The sequence below is a fragment of the Poeciliopsis prolifica genome, unplaced genomic scaffold (assembly GCF_027474105.1).
Source record: "Poeciliopsis prolifica strain line A6 unplaced genomic scaffold, Auburn_PproV2 SCAFFOLD050, whole genome shotgun sequence".
NCBI lineage: Eukaryota > Metazoa > Chordata > Actinopteri > Cyprinodontiformes > Poeciliidae > Poeciliopsis > Poeciliopsis prolifica.
In genome coordinates, this window is record NW_026562425.1 from 3855716 (window position 1) to 3875293 (window position 19578).

The following is a 19578-nucleotide window of genomic DNA, read 5'->3' on the forward strand; positions in this document are numbered from 1 at the left end:
ATAAAGTAAACATGTTTTTTTTCTTTCACTGATGCTCTTTTGACATTGTTTTATTTTCTTTTGAGACATAAAAGCACCGTAAATAAAAAGTTTTGGTTGAATGAAAGTCATTTAAAAACCAAATCTGTAGGGATTTTGAGTTTTTCTGTACCTGAGCTTGCAGACAAAGCAAATAACCTTATTTTATAAAGTGTTTTTACAACACTCAAGCACTGCACTTTTGAGAAAAATGAACACCAAATCAATTACAAAATTAAACAGAAATAATAAACATATTTGCAAGTTTAATAGATGAAGTTTAATTATTGATTCACATTTACAGAAGATAGTAGATATCTGACTGAAATACAGCATTTTTCTTCAGTGCAGTGACGCGTGCACCTGTCTAACACTTTTGCCCTCTTGTTTGCACAAACAAAACAGGACACAGTTGTTTTCAGCTTTATGTTTGCATAAATTTCTGCTATATTGTTGTGGCAGTTTTCATTGTTCAGCATAAGGAGGGGGAGCTGTCAGAGGCCACGCAGGTGGCGAAGAGCTGCGATGAATGATGCTCTCCAGGATGCATCGTGGTGGTTTTTCAGCAGCGGCGTGCAGAGTGCTCTCACACACACACACACACACACGCACACACATAAACATCCATATTTCCCTTCAATAACAACACAATAACTCAGCCTCCAGAGGCTTCGTAGAGGCTCACAATTATACATGAAACTGTAGATTTAATTAGATGAAACTTACAGATCCCGCTTACTCACTATGACTCAGTCTGAACGGCTCTGTGGGCTTTCCACAGTGAGCTGAGTGGGAGTAAAATCTGGATCATGGGGCACACAGCTCAGACGTGGCACTTACCCCCATAGAGGAGAATGTAAACTCTGCAGACACACAAAGACGAGCTCTGCCAGCTTAAATACTGCAAAGAGAAGACGAGAAATCCTCAATCAATGTCAGGCTGCTAAAGCAAGCAGATACCAGGACGAAAATATTAAAATAATTGTGAATTAAAAAGTAAATCAACCAGTTTCAAAAGGTAACACCAGCTCCTCTGAAAATAATTAACTGTGGGAGAAAAAAATAAAAAGTCCTGGATGGATAAATCTGTGGTTGATGATTCCTGATTATAAAGTAGTTCATCAGATAATTTAGGTGTTAATCAGGAGCCAAATTGCAGAAAGTTCATTAGGAGCTGCTGCACAGAATAACAAGCTGTATACTGATTGAATCAGGGGCAGAGATTAGCAGCAGGAAGAGTTAATGATGGTCTAATAAGAGTAAGGGGCAGCGTTTTCTTCTCGTCTGTTGTTTCAACGCTGATTTCTAAATGTGGTTTTTTTAGTTGTATTGCCAGTAAAGAGCAGACTGGCTTTCCTTTTGTTCCTGTAAGATGCATGTTTGCTGTCTGACAGGCTGGGGGAAGCAAATACTCATTCAGACGAGAAGTTTTTTCCACATATGTAAAAAGGTAAGATACAAACCATTCTAATCACAAGCCTAAAAATACAAACATGTCAGACTCGTTAAAGATATTCCTTCAAATTTAACAAATACTACAAATGACACAAACACTAGTGTCTAATTCTACTTACTGAGATATTAAATCCAACAATATAATAGACTGCAAAGAAGCATTGGGAATTAAATAAACTAAACATGAACATTTCTTTGTTAAAAACTATGAACTCGTTTTCTTTGAGTTATTTTGGATCTAAAAGAGTTGCATTTTTTGTCATTTGCTCTTTGATTGGCTGCTTTGCAAACGCCAGCCAATAGTGTGTCAGTACCATCCCAATTATGAGTTTCCCCTTTCAAAGCTACATTTTCTCTTGAGTATTCCAGAAATTATTTCCAAAAATATGTATGGAAATGTTCAAATAATCATTTGTAGTAAAAGTCACAAAACAAACAAAAAAACAGGTTATTAGTCAACACTGTAGCACTATAAATATAAATTGTCTCTATCAACATGTCATCAACAGCCTTCTAGAAAATAAATCTCCTGGAGATTTTACTTTATTCCAGAGTATATATATTTATTATTTATCAAACAAATCTATATTTCAAGGTTTTTACTCACAAAAAAACATAAACAAGAAACCAAACTAACAAAACCAGAAAGACAAACCATAAAAGATCAGAATATATTTGATGTGAATAATGAATGAATATTCTTGAAGTTTTCCTTCAACTGATTCAAACTTTGAAAGCTCAAAGATTTCCACAGATGTTTCCCAGGACCCTGTGGGGACAAAAGTTCTTTCATGCCTGATATCTAACTTCACCAATGGGAAATGGGATTACACATGGAAGGAGGAAGGCAGAAGTACAGTTGTGGACTTTTTTTTATTTTTACTCTTATTGGAGCCAATAAAACCAAAACTGTCAGAGTCTCCTGCATAGATGAGACACACGCTGGCAGCAACCGCCTGCACCTCACCTGTTTCCAGTGCTGGGAAATATCACAACAAAAGTTCATCTCTCTCAGAACAGCAGGGAAATGAGAAATTGTTTTGGCAAAATCGCCCATCATCAGACTGCCTTTGATTTAAGCTTTCAAACTTCTGACTTTCAGGTGTTTTTGTAAGTTTTTTTCTTTGAGTTTTTTTTTGGACATAGTGCATAGGTGTGTACAAAATATTTAAATAACATATTGTTATTTATGCCTTTTTCCTTTCCTTAAGCTCAAAATATTAGAATTCGAGAGCAAATCAATGTTTGGGGGTAGAGTTAAAAAACTACAACACGAAAATAAAACAAAATTTCAAGATGAAATCTGAAACTAAAGTGTCCATCTTTCTATGCTACTATAGATTCAATACTGATACAATTTGGCTGAATATGTCAAGATCAGTATTATAAACTTCTACATTATGTATGTAATTACTAAAATAAACATTTTGATAATATTCTAACTTATTGAATATGATTGTATGTGTTTATTTCGATTAAACAGAAAATATTTGTTTTCAGTGAATGACAAACATCCTCTGAAGTCTTTGATATATCAAACAGCAGCATTTGCGAAAATAAAAATGGTCACATGTAGATGTATATAATTTACTCATAATTCACTTTGAAACACGTCATTAAGTCACAGATAACGTATCCGAGTAACTGAAGATTCAAAGGTTTAAAAGGAGAGGTTTCAACATTGTTGAAGAGAGTTCTCTTTGTTTTTAGGGTTTTAATTTTGCGCCTGCAGAGAAAGCAAAGTTATTCTGCTGCAAAAACACAATATACTGGAGGTTACCCTGTGCATGACCTGAGAAGAGAATAATGTCGCATCCAGGGAGTCCCCTGTGTCACAAATAAAAGTGGGGGGGAAAGAAAATCCTACACTAATCATAACAGCAGTTTCATGGAAATGAAAAAGTAAAACGAAAGCTCATATTTTCTCAAGTCAATAACAGCCACAACAAACTTGAATTATTTAAAACGGTTGGTACTTCAGTCTATTTTTGCAGTGTTTATCCAGCATTCCTGAGCAGCTGGATGAAAAGCTTCGGTCCGGTCTCTGCTGGAACATGGGCGGCCAGAAAGCAAAATCTTTGTTCTGATTGCATCAGCTTCTCATTGTGCAATGAGACTTCTGAGATTTGGTTAGAAAGATTATTTTTAAAGGATTGAAGAATCACATTTTAGCAAGTTCTAGGTTTAAAACTACAAGGACTGAAATTTTGAAAGAGTTTAATAAAACTTTACACTCAGTGACGACGCTCTAGGATGTAATATTTGTTAGAAATGTTCAAATGCAGGATGTCTGTTCCAGTTGGTTGAATCGAAGTGAACTGAGGAGGAGTCTGTCATGTTCGGATGGGGAATCGTCAGTCAGGGCAGATTGAATCTATTAGCGCTCAGTGATTAGCTCCTGGGCGTCTGAGCTCTTCTGTTTCCTCAGCAGGAAATCTCTTTACTGGCCTTGAAACCTTCAGCATTTCCCGCCCCTCTTTTATAAAAACCCGTTTCATGCCGGAGTGTGATCCCTGTCCCGAGGCTTCGCTTCAAACAGCCTGGGTTTCACACCATGTGTGACACAGATTCGACGCAGACCCCTCGGCGGGAGCAACGTGGATGTGTTTGGCGTGAGGCTCATTCGAGGTGACAGCGGTTATTCCCCTCTGATGTACATGTGTGCCATTTTACTGCCTCATGGACACGACTTCTCAATCCTCTCTGGCCCAGATATTATTCATAAAGAGATTTTAAATGTTCATTAATCTGAACAATCAGGTGCATAATGCGCCTCGGTTCTTCCTCAGTCACAGCCGTAAATGGCTTTGGCGGTTTGGCCTCATTTACTGTATGTTATGAAATATCCAGGCTACAGCAGCACTGTGGAAAATAACTTTATTGGATTGTATATCTCTCTCTCGAAAGCTTCATGAGACTCTTTGCGTATTAGCATCTTGAAATTGCACTTTTGCCATCAATGTTATACTGGCCGAAATATCAATTCAATCTTTTGGAAGAAACTGATTTAGGGTGTATTCAGAACGGACAGTCTGGTAGACTCGATTCGATTAGGGACTAAAATTGCAACATTTGTTACATTTTCAGAACTCTAGTTTGCATTCACACTGCACTGTGTCAAACAACTAAGACTAACTAAAAACCGGCTCCTGTCGCCTGTGGGGGCGCTGCACCAAGAACTAAACCTCTGAAGAAGACCAGCGCAACTTTCTGCTTGACAAACGGAGCAGTGTCAGATTTTAGCGGTTGTAGAATATTAATTGAAATACATTATTAGTCTGGACATCGCCTGTTAGCTGCTAATGCTAGCGACGCTGCAGGCGCCATTACAGTTTGGTTTCTATCAAGATCCAAGAGAGTACTAAGGAAATTCTTCCATCCTATTTAAACAAACGAGGCAATTAATTCAGCTTATGTCGTTTATTAAAGGTTTAAAAATTACAGCAGCTGCAAAGTGCCACAGCAATGGGACAATAAGCTGATTAAAAGTTGTAGAACAACTTCAAACCATTTATAATCTGCTTTTCCTGCGGGTTAACATCTTCGTTAACCTGCTGAGCAGAGAGCAATATATTGACCAGAATGTCCTGCACTGTAGCCAACTTCCTGCTTTTGAAATGCTCTCTAGTCCGGTTGCATTCAGACAAGTTTTCTCCCGTTTTAGAGTAGAAACCGGTTTTTAGGCGGATCAGAGTTCGGTTTTTAAGTCTGTTTTGGAATTCAAATTTGCATTCAGACCTCCCCAAAAGCTCGGACTTTCTAGAAAAATGGATTAGAGATTTCATGTCTCTTGTTTAATTTTAAGAGAAACAAATTATCTTTGTGTGTGTAATGTTGATATTCATCAATTTTGACCAAAATATAAAAAACCTAGAACACAAAGCAGAAATTTGTCTGGAGAACCAACTCCATTACCTTTGTTAATATTTAATTCAGCCAACTCTGCCTTGTTGAATTAAATTGAGCTTGGTTCCTTAATGATCTACACCAAGTTTTTGCTACAACATTTTTTCTTTGTTATTATTTTATTTGTTGTTCCATGGATCCATTATCCATTGATCTAGACATTAGAAAACGTATGTACTGGAAACATTTAATTCCCTGGTTCCACAACATCCCAAAGATGATTGTGGTTTGACAGGTTAAGACAACGTCTTAAATAATAATAAAAAAAAACATTTATAAAAAGAAAATAAACTGTTATGTGAACCAGCAACTATGCTGTCCTCGTAGGAAACTTCCAAGCTCAACTCCACTTTACAAGCCGTTCCTTGTGAGTTTTATAACATATTTAAGCCTCTGGAAACGAAGCAGTGATTCTTTATGTTGAATGCATCAGCAACCATCCCGACAATAGACATGGTAAGCATAATGAAAAGTTTAATCAATGGGTTCATTGTTTGTTATATTGTCCTCTACTGCAGATAATTAGGTTCATAAATATTTCATTGGTGACACAAAGGCTGCATCTGACAAACTGGCAGTGTTCATTTTGCTTGCTATAGAGAAATGTTTCTCTTGTCCCCTAGTTTGATTAAAGCGGATCAAACAGAGCTGGTGTAAACGCCTTCAATCACCAACCTGGATTCCACTCATTCCACTTTCCCATGCTCAGACGCAGCCAACATTAATGTGTTTAATCATCAGTATATGTGGCAAGACTGGAAATAGTGATTTGTTGCTAATAAAATGCTCTGACTTTTCACATTAATTAATTTCTGAAAAATGACTCAGATCTGGATGGGTCAATATAAAGAGATTAGATTGTCCTTCTACCCCCATAAATGAGACAGAAACTGTAAGCAAACAACTACAACTCTGGTTTTATAATGTGTGTAAAAAAACCAAAAGAAACAAACTGAAGTCTCTGTTTAGTCTCTTTTGAGGCTGTAATTAGGCTTCACATCCTGTTTTCTTTCTGGTTCTGTCCAACTTTGTTTTGTTTTTAAATAACATGTTAGAAAAAAGGAGCATACACAAATTAGACACGCAACCTACAAATATACAGAATAGAGTTACCAACTATTCTCGTTCATCATTTCTTTATAATTGGTCAAAGGCAATAATATTTGACATGCATATTGCCCAACTTTATGATTTCACATAAAGTTGGGCAATATGTATTTTATTAATGGAATAATAACACAAGGGTAAGAGTAGAAATACGTCATAATAATACTACTAATGTAAAAGTAAAACCATGACCTGGTTAAACTACTATTAAAAGTTTATTTTTCCCACAAAGAACTATAATAAAGTAAATGTAAATAGTTACTGCCCATTTCTGTTCTCAACTATCAGTTTCAGAAATCAACATTTAAAGTAAGTAATATACATTTCTATCACACAACAGTGGAAAAATACTTTGAGTGATAATTTTTACTAGTGTTTTTAAAATGGCACAGCAGACTTCAGAGATAAACAAAACCAAGGAGTGTGAATACAAACAGTGTGTGTCTGTTGCATTGATTGGTTAACATCTGTTTGGTCTTCAGCGAGTGAAATAACTTGAGGTGGCTATTCGAGTAAAATTAGTGTTACTTTAAAATAATCTCACTGAAATAAGAAAAAAGTAGGATGCAGTGCAACAGTTCCTAGAAATGTTGCACTGCAAGTGTGCAGTTGCACACTTGCAATAACAAGTGTGCAACTTGTTATTGCCCATCTCTGCTTGTCATGCCCTGATTTCTCTTTGCATCTCTGCTTTGAATCCTTTACTGATATACAGGTAAACTGCATATCACAAACAAAAAAGAAACATCCAAAGAAAATATATAGGCATAAAAGCCAGTCGACCGAGATTACTTTAATTTAAAATAACACAAAATAGCCTGGCTCTGTGCAGACAAAATGTAAAGACTTGATGAATTACTCTTGCAGTTTTGCACTTTGCAAAGACATATAACTTTCTCCTTACAGAAGAGTTAGTTAAAAACATTATGAGTCCAGAGAAGACTATAACATAGCAATAAAACTAAGCTGTGGTGTGTAAAATCCAATGTTTGATGAAATGTGATTTTTAGTTTTAATAGGTGTTGCTGACAATGGAATCAACTCTTAAATATTTTTGTTTTAAGTCACATGAAATCTTAACAAAAATACTTGAATTAGGTTTTCAAAATAAGTCCCAAACCTATGAACAGGACCTCTTTTTTTTTTTCTTTATACAGGGAGTGAATTTCTAATACCACTAAATTCACTGGAAGAAAATACAACTAGTTTTTCTTGGTGCTGGTTTATAATAAAAGTTAAATGTCAACCATCTGCAAATGCAGAGGATGTTGCACATTTTCTGCTACTGTTGATACAGATTCTTAGTTTTCCTGCTAACCTTTAGTGTCATACACTGTCACACCCACAGGAAGGGCATTCCCTAGGGCCCAGCAACCTCAAAACCATCACAAGTGTAATCATTTCCCACTTTTGGAAATCTTTGTTTTCTATTTTATGAGTTCGTTGTAATGGATCCATTGTTTTTTCCACAGATGACCACATTCAGTACCCATGAGAACGATGAAAGAAGTCTGTACTTTCCTCCCCTTTCTACATACTTTGTGTGAAGCAATATAGTGATTTACAGTCTAATAATATATAATTTTCTTTGTTAGTGGCAGAAGTTTCAGAATTGTTTTTTAAAAGTAACCCAAACTCCTCCAGATGTTGTGAAACTCCTAACAACCCAGGGATACAGTATGCTAACATTATGGGTTTGTCTCCTGCTTGTGTTTTCTGCTACTCCTGGGGCTGGATTGAGGGTTTTAGTGCGCTTGGAAACACCTGTTCAGGGTTTAATTATACTGTAGCTACATGTTCTGCACACAGACTCCATGTGCTGTCACCCCTGGAAATTCTGCAGATGGCGTGTAATAAACGACTGTTCTCTCTAACGGCTTAAATGATTTCTACATCAGAGAATTATGGCCACATGCATTCTGTCTGACTTCACATGTTCTGGTGAAAAATAACCCTTTCTGAGCAAAATGAGTTTCTGTCTGTTTGATTATTTTAAAATTCTTAAACGTGTCACCATTTAGAGAAAAATAAAATTTTAATAAAAAAATAATTGATTTATTTATTCATCATCTTAAAATTTCAAATCTTTCTCTCCTTGAAGTGCTCAGAAATGTAAATTAAGACTTCTGGAGTGCAATAAAAGCTGAGCAGTTGGGTTTAAAATCACTATTTTGCTTGCAGGCCTGTAAAGTTCAGAGATTGTTCCAATATGTTAAACATAAAAAGTTTTGTGTTGTGTATGTTATGGTGGCTCATTATGTTAATCGTTTTAATGAGTTTATCTGGTTCTTGATTCAACAAGTTTATAGAACTTCACCTAATGAATCAAAGAATTTAATATTTAAAACCATTTTATCAGTCTTATATTACATTTTTTGTGATGATTGGAAAACATGCAGGTATTATGAAATCTGGAAAGAGGGAAACTTTAATGTTGAAGCTCCAGCTCTGAATATTATCATATAATTTACTTTTTTAGATGTTTAAAAATATATATTTTAAGTATTTTTAAGCTAAAGCTAAGTATCTTTCAACTAATACCTTTAACATAAATTTATCTGCAACTACTGCAATGTCATCAAAGAATCCCATGAGTATAGCTTAGGTAATGATTTAGCAGACTGTGGGTTGAAGCTGCACCGACGATGAGGAAAAGCTGCAGCGATGCTCATTAAACACAGTAAGCTCGGACTGCAGGGTGAGCATCACAAACAGAAACATGCTCTCACCTTTCTTGAGGTTCTCCGGACCTCAACCAGAAATCAAAACATAACAGAACGGCGTTTCTGTGGATTACATCAGCCAGGCAAAAAATGACATTTCTACTTAAGTCGTAAGAGAAGTGGAATAGTTTCTGTAGCCCAGAAGAAATGAATTTTTTATGTTTTTTTGTGTGTAGATGGCATTTAAATGTGACGATATCCGATAAGTGACTTCATATCGAGAAATTTTCTGAAGGTCACATGCACAGCTATGTGGTTATGAACCTTTATTACTATTCTGGTAGATTTTATAAGCAAATCGAAGCTTATGGAAAACATAAAATTGCAAACAAGATTTTCAAAGTGGTTTGTTCAGGCTCAGCAAAACTAAAAACAAAGCTGTCAGCAATGTCCAACAGATGTATGAAAAAGATTAGTATGAATTACCGAACAGCTGCGTTGTTGCACAGTAACCAGTGCAACATCTTCTGACTCGATTATCTAAAAACCTAAACAGAACATCAAAGATCTGAGCAAGAGGCAAAGAAAAGAGTGATATTGAGTCAAGGCTCAAAGGTTTTGGCAGAGGAACAACAGTGGTGATTTTCCTAATTCAGTTTTTTTGCAGTCACAGTTGATGTAGCTTTAGGTTGCTGTTGTGGTTAGATGGGTGTAAATTAATTAACCAGTAGTTGAGGTCAGTTTCCTTGATTCAGGATTAAGTAAGAAACGGGGAGAAACTTGGAGAAAAAACTTGTTAAAAACTGCATGTTCTATTACTTCTGTAGTCAATACCATTTTAGAAAAACTGCATCATAATGACAGACATGGTGGGAGCAGTTTGATTATAATTATAAACAATGTATTAAATTAGAAATTTATACATCAATAACTGTATTAATTTTTGTAATAATTGTAGTTAATGGAGCCATGAATTCTTCACTCTTTCAACTAAATCCTGCCTTTTTGACTGAAATTATGTCGAAAACACACGTGTGAATTAAATCAAATTTAGTTCCTCTTCATTCAGCAAATCTAAATGAACATATTTGTTCTTCTAATTTTTTTTTGATATGTTGTATATTTTAGTGAGCAGATTTCCAGTCTAGTCGGGCTGAAAATCACAGCCAAACTAACTTAAATCATTTGTCTGGACCAACCTCCAAAGAAAAATCCACATTTTTAGAATAAATATTTATTAGTAAAGACAAAAATGAAAAAAAAAAAAACCAAGCTCAAATTGGCTACAAGTTGCCAGTTTTCACAATCAAATCTTGAGTTTTTGCATGCTCTTTGACTCTGCTTAATCTGTTTTGACCATCAGATTACGACAGGATTATTCTTCTACCAAACACCTGCGTTTTATTCACCCTTAATCTCCTATGAGTTACACTTTTCATGGTTGTTTCTGGCTGACATCTGTCGCTGTCTGATTTCCAAGCACAGGCAGATATTGACTTCCAGCCAAAGAACACAACAGTATGTTTCCCTCAGTGACAGTTGTGTTAATTTAAAACTGTGAAAATTGCCAGGGCTGAGTCACCAGTAGTCAGACGGTTCCTGAGAGACACGTGTCCACAGAGATGACGGTCGGCATCAATAAGGAACAGCTGCCGGAACTGGTGGACAATGTTTAGTTTTTTCAATTTGAATTTTAAATATAAGTTCAATGTTTTTCTGTTACCAGTAGATGTAAAAACTAATTCTGCCATCAATAGGCACATGTTTGTTCGAGGATTGCCTGCTGAAAAAGCTATATATTTTTTATTGCCATAAGAAATAAGTAGCATTGAAATTTATCTTGGCTGTTCATTTGTCTGAAAATCCAACCCAGCACTGACTCAGTCAAAAATAGCAGAAATTACAGATGCTATTATGAATGAAAATCAGACAATATTTGTAAAATTAGGACATTAATTTTACAGATAGAAAAGTGGAGAAAATATAATTAATGGAGTGCCCTAGCACTAAAATTCCTGTTCAGACATGCAAGTCACATTCAGACTCTGTCTGGAAGAGCAATAAATGCAGTAAATTGGAAGAAAAAGGTACATCAATGAAATAATTGGTTAGTGTACTGGAGGTTAATAGTAGATTTGAGATCTGGAAGACAGATAAAAAAAGAGCCTGTAGAAGAAAGTCCTAGCATGCATGTTGATAAATGCTATATATTACATTTAGTGGTAACCTTTGCGGAAACTTGAGCTTTTGAGATCGAACTATCCACCTTATTTTCAGCTACAAACAATAAGAAAACTTTCAAATTAAAACCACAAGACATTAAGCTTCTTCCAATTATTCAGCTTTTAAATGCTTTAGTATCCTTCACTAATTTTTTCAGCATAAAGAACAACTTGCTCTGCATAATGCTAGTCTGGTAGAAAAGCTGACAAAATATAATTGATTTAATCTCTAAAGTTGCTACATACTTACTTATATAAAAGTCCAATATAATTATTTATGTAGATGGTTCACCTTGATTTAGACTAAGCAAAATTGTCTGACCTCAACGTTGTGTTAGCTTGGATTTGAAATGATAAATTCATAGTCAGAAAAAAGTCTGTAAGCATTGCAAAAATGTGAGAAAATACAAACAAAAACTCAAACACAGCTTGAAGTAACGAAGCTTTCAAAGCCAATTTAATAAATTAATGTGGTTTTGGTATAATATTTTAAATGTGCCAAAAATGTTCTAAGTTGAGGATGAAAAATCATGAAAATGACAGTAATTATAAGATATTTACATATGTATTGTACTGATCCTTAAATATTTTGTGCATTAAGAAAAAGACATATCAGGAAGAAGGTTAAAGCTTGAGCCCAAATGGGTCCTACAAACAGAAAATGACCCAGAGCATTTCCCCAAATTAGTTTAATGACAACAAAGTCAGTCTGAAGTGGTGATCAGTGTGTATAAACTCAGGAACAGCAGTGCTTTCACTGGGGATGGGTCAAAAATCCAGAAAACTGTTGTAAGAAGCTTTGGAAAATATGTGCAGAAGAAAACCAATTCCAAATAGGGAAAAGTATGCAAACTTCTGAATTCAAATGATGATAGAAAACTATTCTTTTCAATTCTAACTGATCTCAAACAAAGAAATTTTATTTTTGCTTTGTATGTAGTAAATGTCTGGTTTCAACTGGATTGAAATCGTCAATCTAATCCCTTTTAAATACATAAACCTAAATACAAAGTACAACAAATTAAAAATAAACGTCAGTCTTTGAATGTTTCAAGGAGTTGCTGCACCCTCAGAGGTTGGCTGCATGGTTTGATCTTTTCAAGCTTGTTTTCATCAGTTTCTCTGCTCCCACGGTACTCTGTACGTTCCTCTAACACAGACTGCAGGCTGTGAAGGCTACGTGGCAGAGCCCAGCCTTCAGGATTGTACTGTAAACCCAACAAGTAGAGCTGTTTGTATGCTGGTCCTGAAGGCGCTGCCTCTTACTGTAGCAGCAGTTTGTTGCCTTTATTGGCTCCCTGTGTGAGGTGTACTTCGCCTACCGACTCAACTTTCCTTCATGTTGTGCCATATAAAATATGCATGCAGAAAAAAATAAAATTTCAAGGCAGGAGTTATCGGTGCAAATTTTTTTTTGTATCTTTGTGAAGGAATTACTTAGCTTTCAAATCCACAGAAGAGGGTAACAATTGAATGATTCAGCTGCAGACTCATTACACCAAGTTTGAAAGTTTCAAACATGGTGGTGCCAGAACTACTTGGATATTCTTGTTTTAATATTTGTCTCTCATTTATTCAGAGATCTGATGCAAGACTGAAGTTGTTAAAGAAATATTTTTATTCTTTGCTGTGAGTTTCTGCAAAACAGCTGTGTTAAAAAATAAGAATCTCTAGTACAAACAATATTTTCTCTTTTTTACTGCCGTTTGTGTATGTATGGAAGCATAGCAAGAATACCTGAAATACATTCTTGCTTTTTTTTTTCCTCACAGCAATTCAAGCTGAAGCTTAATAACTTGACATATCTGAAAACATTATGTCAAATTAACTGGAAAAATCACCCCAAATTTGACCCCAGTGAAGATGAAAACTGTGAGCTTCAGCTTGTCCAGGAAGACAGTCGAGCTGCTCACCTTTCCTAATTACAGGATCGCTGCTGATTGGATGTATGTCAGCACAGGAGCCAATCCTGTAGAGCCTGGCAGCATGTTTTAGCCTTATGACATGCCTTTTTGTGTCTTTTAATGACCAAAGGAGGCTCCTTAAAAATGTTTCCCTGCTTGTACGGCTCATACGGGGGAGCAGAGAGATTTAAGGTTCAGACAGCTTGGAGAAGCAACCCCTCCCTCCAGAGAGACGCGCTGGATCTCGTGGTGATCCTAGGAGGCCAAATCCACTGCACCTTTACAGGTAAGTAGTTATTTCTGTCTTCTTGGAGAGGCTGCTGGCAACTTTTGCAATTTTAAAAAGGGCAAAACTTAAAAAGATTCACAAGCCACAGTAAAACTATTCATCTTAATGAGAGTAGCAGCTGTAATTCAAGAGCCATCTGTGCAGCAACAGAAGATGGCATAACAAGCTTTTGGTGGTTTGATTGTTGAGTTCAGTCGCTGTATTTGATATTCTGATTATCTTCCATAATCCCTCTAAAGCTCTATTAGTGCATGTCCTCAATCCTCTCTATTGTCTCTGCATCAGCCGGTTAAATAAAACTCTTCATTTTGTTCTGAAAGCATTGTATAATCAAGGATTTCCATTCCTAGCAGGCAGATGAAAAAAAAAAAACACAGAAAAGAAAGAAAATGAGAAGATCAATCCAAGTAGAGTTGCATTGTAATGTGTTACATATAGCACTGCCTAATGTTGATCCTGTGGCAACTCTTGAGTATTGTTCCCCGTCTGTTCCTACAGGAAGCACAAAAACAGAAAATGGCACGACCATCACTCATCCTCACAGGACTCCTGTTAGCAATTGTCTTATTACCAGGTGAGATGTAAATTACAAGTTTGAAATGCCATTTTTTCTAGTTTCTATTATTTATCATAGCTTTCAACTATTTTGTCTGTAAAGTAAAATATGGAAACAAACTACTTTGAAAAATACTAAAAAGTTATTAAATGATACAGACAATTAAAAGCAAAGCTATAATAACTAAGAAGACCTTAAGTAATGTACTGAACATGTAGCATTGTGGCAAATTAGCATTCTTCTCAAAATCTGCTACTTTGTAACTACAATATACTCCATTTCTGTCAGTATTTTGGTAATGTAAAGAAAATTCAAATACATTTTAATTACTTTATGACATAGTAATAAGTAGGATTATATTCATGTTTAAGAAGCATAATAAACAATACATGATGGAGAACTCATAATTGTTAGCATGATATTTATGATTTAAGGTTCAGGATTTTTATTCAAGTATGTTGAATATGGACATGTGCATGTAACCAGTAAAAAAGACTGATGACTTGACATGAGTGTCCCATTTGACAGTGACATATTTTAAAGATTAAATAATGAAAGATGGAGGAAAGATGAGTCCTAAGGGTAGTGATGACCTTCAGAAATGGGATTCAGCCTCTTTTATCTTTTAGATTTCTAAATCTTTAGATCCTTTAGAAGTTCTTTAGATAACGGTAAAAATGCACTTCGTCTTATTATAAAGCATAATAGTTGATTCCAACAATAGAGCATTGATGTCAATGTTTGAGATTGTTTGTTCAGCAACACAAAAACGCCTGTGCCTCATTTAAAATATCTCCATTTAACTGATAAATTGCTTTTGGTGTGATTTAATATGATTTGTTGCTTTACAGTGACTTTACTGTTGAGAGGCAATTGGAGAAATTTATTTCTGAACAAGGATATGTTTTTTTGGAAAGTAAAACATCTCCTTAAGATGGTGTTTTTTGGTAGCTTTTAGAGATAAAAATATCCACAGACAACTGGTCATTGTGTAATAATCAGCTGACTTGGCTGTTTTTCTCATCACCATAAATGTCTCCATAAATCCCAGCAGATCAGAAGACACCCAGACTAGCTGCATTTACAGTGAATGAATAATTGGTTTGTGTGGGGGCCAACTCTTTGTAGTTTTACAGGTAAACTTTGAGGAGGCCTCCAGCAGGGGCATAAACACCACCATTTTAGTTCAAAGCTAAGTGACAACGTGCTGCAGGCTGGATGGAGGTGGAGGAGGAGGAGGGGTGTTTAATTTGCAGGATGCTGCCTGCATCGGGGCGCCAGCGCTCCAGCACCTGCCGCTTTTCACCCGCCGGCTTATTAGCAGCTCAGCATTTTCCCTGATGTTGAGAGAAAGCCCAACATCTGTTTAGAGTTAGCGAGCGTTGCTGCTGCTGCTAATGTGGCTCCTGTTTGTGTTTTTACAGAGTTTCTGGGGGCCGTTCCAGTGGGGCAGGACAAGCAGGAGGAAGGTGAGGGTTTGTCTGACGTGGCATGGAAAACTCAAGGGTTTCAAAATGTTCAATTAGTAAATGTATCATAAGAAAAAAAGCATTAAATTCACTTCTCAGCACGCATAAACCTCATGCATAGTATAGGTGAAGCCATAATATAGGTAATTGTATTCAAATTAGGTTTTTATTTGGTGAGCTTTGTATTTGTTATTTAATAAAAACAACAATCAAAAATGTCTTAGTTCGAGATTAACATGAACTAATCTGAAATATATTCCTTACTATGAGAAGCTGATGTTCATACTCTTTAATTTAAAACTAAAAGAAACTTCTTTTAAAGTTTTGGAAAAATGTAGAAACAGTTGATTCTAAATTCTAGTTTCCTTTTTCTGTTTGCAATGAAAAGTTTGGATTTAGGTTTCATATATTCTAAGATTCATTTCAGTATTACTTGAAGATTGGATTTGATGCGAGTAAATTTAGTTAAAAAAAGAAAAAGTTGACCTTCACAATAGGAACAATTTGACCTGTTGATCCATTGGTGTAAACAAAGTGAAAAGGTCAAACTGTCTGAGCTAAACAAAGTGTAAAATAGTGATATTTACAACACACAAAATGCTCAAAAGAATTAACAGCACAACAATTAAAGTTATGTTTGACAACACTGATTTATTATTAACTTACCTAAAATAGTGCGCCACTATAAATATAAAAACATTTAATTCTCAAAGCACTTATCTCCATATCTAACACAACAATTTTTTTCTACATTTACTCAGACATGTTATGAGATTTAATTGTTTTTGTTTAAAAAAGAAAAAAAGAAAGTTTCAGTTCCCTTTTCAACAACTCAAGCTTTTAGGGTGTCGACAGAGACAAGCTTTGGCAATGAACACAACAAACTCCAGTACTTCTATGCACTGTGTATGTTGGCTTTGAAATATAAAAGCAGAAAACAAAGAAATGAAGATACTGAAGACAAAGCAGAACAAGCAACTGGGATTTTGTGTTTAGTGCTGATCTGTGCTTGTTGTATCTTACATGAAAACATAAATATATGAGCAGCTAAATGAAGATAGTATGACTATAAAATGACACATAAAAAACATATCCTCAACAAGTTCAACAAGATTATGCAAAGTTGTTTTGGCAGCAAGTACCCACAGATTGTCTTGATTTTGAGTGACTTTCAGGTCAAACTGTCTGAGCTAAGACTAGTTTATTTTCTTTGTTGGTTCTCCCAGCAGCAGCTGCAGTATCTGATAATGTAAAAGCAGAGGCCATGACCAACTTGAAAAAGCTGGTTCGCAACAGAAGGAATGTCCCCGTCGTGGCTGTGCCCCAGTTCAAACGTACGCCTGACTTCTGGGGATGGTACAAATACTTTATGGACACCCACAACCAGGAGGGGGTGAGTGGAGCATGTTTCATATCATTTATTCATTTTTATCCCAGTCACGATTACAAAACTCCTTATTTTTTTCTGAAAACAATCCATCAGATTGCATTATACTGTTGTATTAAAATGCCTTTTCCCCATTGACTGCATTAAATAAATAATTTCAGGCAGTAAGAACATTGGACTGTTTTTCTCAAAGATCCTCTTCCACTTCAGATGACAACAATGAATGATTTATTGCTCAGATCTTGGTTGCATAAAAGTATTCATATGCCTTTACCTTCTTTAAATATTTAGATATTTTTCAGTGCTTTATGTCCACGACATTTATATTGTTCAAGTCAGGCTCATTTCCTGCTTCAAATACAAAACTTGCTAAAAAAAAAAAAGGCCTTTGGCTTTTAAGCTTTTGATCATGTATTAATTATTTTAAATCAAATGTCTGTGGCTTATAAATTGTTTGAAATATTATTATGCTAATTTTAGCTGCTTTCACCCCCGTTGTTCAGGTGGAGGACCTGGATCGTCTGTATCTGGCCTATTTGCAAAACAAACACAGGTCCGAGGAGGGGCCCACCTTCAACCACTACCTCAAACACCTCAGTGAAATATACAGAACCTGTGCTGATTCCGATGACCCAGAATGCATTGCCGAGTATACCAGCAAGCCCAAAGCTGCAGTGGTTATGCCTGCCCCTTTCAAGGGTGCTCCCATCAGGACGTGCGACCCCTACCTTGACCCCTACTGTCTCTACCCCCTTTCCTCTAAGGCTCCTGAACCGGCTCCAGCTAAGGTACCAGCTCCCATCCTCGCCCCTGTGCTGCCCATGAAGAGCCCCACTGGTTACTACCATTATGGTCCAGTCTTGGAGCCTTTCCTGAGCCATGAGCAGCAGTCTGAGCTACTCAGGATCTGCCAGCCTGAAGACGTAGAATGCCTGCAGTACCACCTGAGAGCAGCTTTTGGATACCGCCCTGTGATGGGTCCGGCTCCATCCTATTCTGCCCTCAATTGTGACCCCCAGGACCCTTACTGCAAGCCCCCTTTGGTGCAAAAGGCCCCCAGTGGCTTCTACCACCTGATGTACTCTAGCTGTGACCCATCAGTGGATCCTCTTTGTGTCAGTAAAGCTGCTCCTGCGCCCCTTGCAGCTGGTGAGGCACCCACAGAGCAGCACTGCAACCCTCTCTTTGATGCGGGCTGCAACCCTCTGAGCGCCACAAGGCTTGCTAGCCTCACCAAACCCGTCCTGGAGTACTCTCCCAAACATGCACATCCTGCGGCTCCTCTGACTTGTGACCCACGAACCAACCCGTACTGCATACTGGCAGCTGCTGCCGCCCTGCGCAGGCCCCCTCCACAGCTTCCCGAGCACCAGGTCTGAACCCAAAGTCCTCTTCTTAGGTTTGAATTGCTTCTTTTTGACTAGTTCTCTATAGTCATGCTAATATATGACTTATTAAAGTATGTAGTGAAATGAAATGGGTGTTGAATAATGCTTTAATTTCTTTTAGTCATGAATCTGCTTTGCATTTGTTTTGAAACACACACACAAACCAAACAATCTACCAGGTCCGCTACCAGCTTGGCGTCCGTGGCAAGACCAAGGAAGGCTACGACTGCTATGTGCACTATGACAAGGACTGCAGCCCAGTCAAGTCTGGCTCTGAGGCTCCTGATGAACCCTTCTGCCACCCTTACGATCCTAATTGTGCAAAGTTTGCGCCACCTGGCGGCATCGAGGCCCCAAAGCCTGGAAAGGACGGCATTATTCTTCCAGATCCTGACTGCGACCCCGAGTATGACTACAACTGCAGATTGCGCCATGCTGAACCCGCCGCCTCTGCCGATGAGCCAATAGGTGATGAAGAAAATGGCGCAAAGGAAGCCATTGTCCACCAATATGCTATCCCACGCTTTGAGGACTTCCTCCGGGGTGTTTTGAGCAAGCACAAATAAATTTCACCACTAGCTAGGCAGTCTGACAGGTGGGAATTAAGTTCATATTATCATTAAGATCTTAGCAAGATTCAAAAACAAATCCCAAAACAATTCAGCTTCAAACTGCAAAGGAGTCTCAAGTTGTTTTACTATATGTCAAAGATTGAGCCAAACAGCGCATAGTGGCCTTATGAGGAAATTGTGCATTAAATTGTTCGTGTTTGGATCTTTGTAGAAAAGACATGTATGTATAGATGTGTAATAGAGCAGTAGAATTAGTCAAATCGTGTTAGTGGGAAAGATGTTGTTGTACATTGTCCACAATGTATTTAATGTTTCTTCAGTCTTCAGTTACGTAAAAACTCATTAAACCTCATCTCTTCAGTTTCTATTACGTTCTTAATAAAAAAGATTGACTAAAAAATGATTGGATTTAATGTCTCGAAATTAAATAATCGTGTCACAGAAACATCTATTCAGAAGCGTGACATACCTAAGCATAATTGTGACAATGTTTAGGTATGAGCCAATATTTTACTTATTTGACTCTGTCGCACAGAGTTTATTTGGTGACTGTCGTTTCAAAGCAGTGACTGCCAGCTGTTGTGGATAATGCCATTATATTCCTGTAGCAGATGGCACACCCTGTTGGGGTTTCACCATTTT

General features: G+C 36.8%; 1 protein-coding gene across 2 annotated transcripts; it reads left to right on the forward strand.

Moving 5' to 3' along the window:
* Positions 1 to 13455: 13455 nt before the first annotated feature.
* On the forward strand, positions 13456 to 19339 carry and2 (actinodin2). 2 transcript variants are annotated; one of them, XM_055058391.1, is made up of 6 exons: positions 13456 to 13561; positions 14063 to 14138; positions 15545 to 15589; positions 16816 to 16982; positions 17480 to 18349; positions 18544 to 19339. In XM_055058391.1, exons 2-6 carry the CDS (start codon positions 14081 to 14083, stop codon positions 18928 to 18930), a joined length of 1527 nt encoding a protein of 508 aa, XP_054914366.1. In that variant the 5' UTR covers positions 13456 to 13561; positions 14063 to 14080; the 3' UTR covers positions 18931 to 19339. The 2 variants fall into 2 exon arrangements, with proteins under 2 accessions (XP_054914366.1, XP_054914367.1); XM_055058392.1 differs by having other exon boundaries at positions 16819 to 16982.
* Positions 19340 to 19578: the final 239 nt, after the last annotated feature.

Bases quoted from the DNA above. Each gene is read 5' to 3' on its own strand.
- and2 (XM_055058391.1), top strand. From the start codon at position 14,081: ATGGCACGACCATCACTCATCCTCACAGGACTCCTGTTAGCAATTGTC. The intron at 14,139-15,544 runs GTGAGATGTAAA...GTGTTTTTACAG, and splicing joins AGCAATTGTCTTATTACCAG to AGTTTCTGGGGGCCGTTCCA. The intron at 16,983-17,479 runs GTGAGTGGAGCA...CCCGTTGTTCAG, and splicing joins ACACCCACAACCAGGAGGGG to GTGGAGGACCTGGATCGTCT.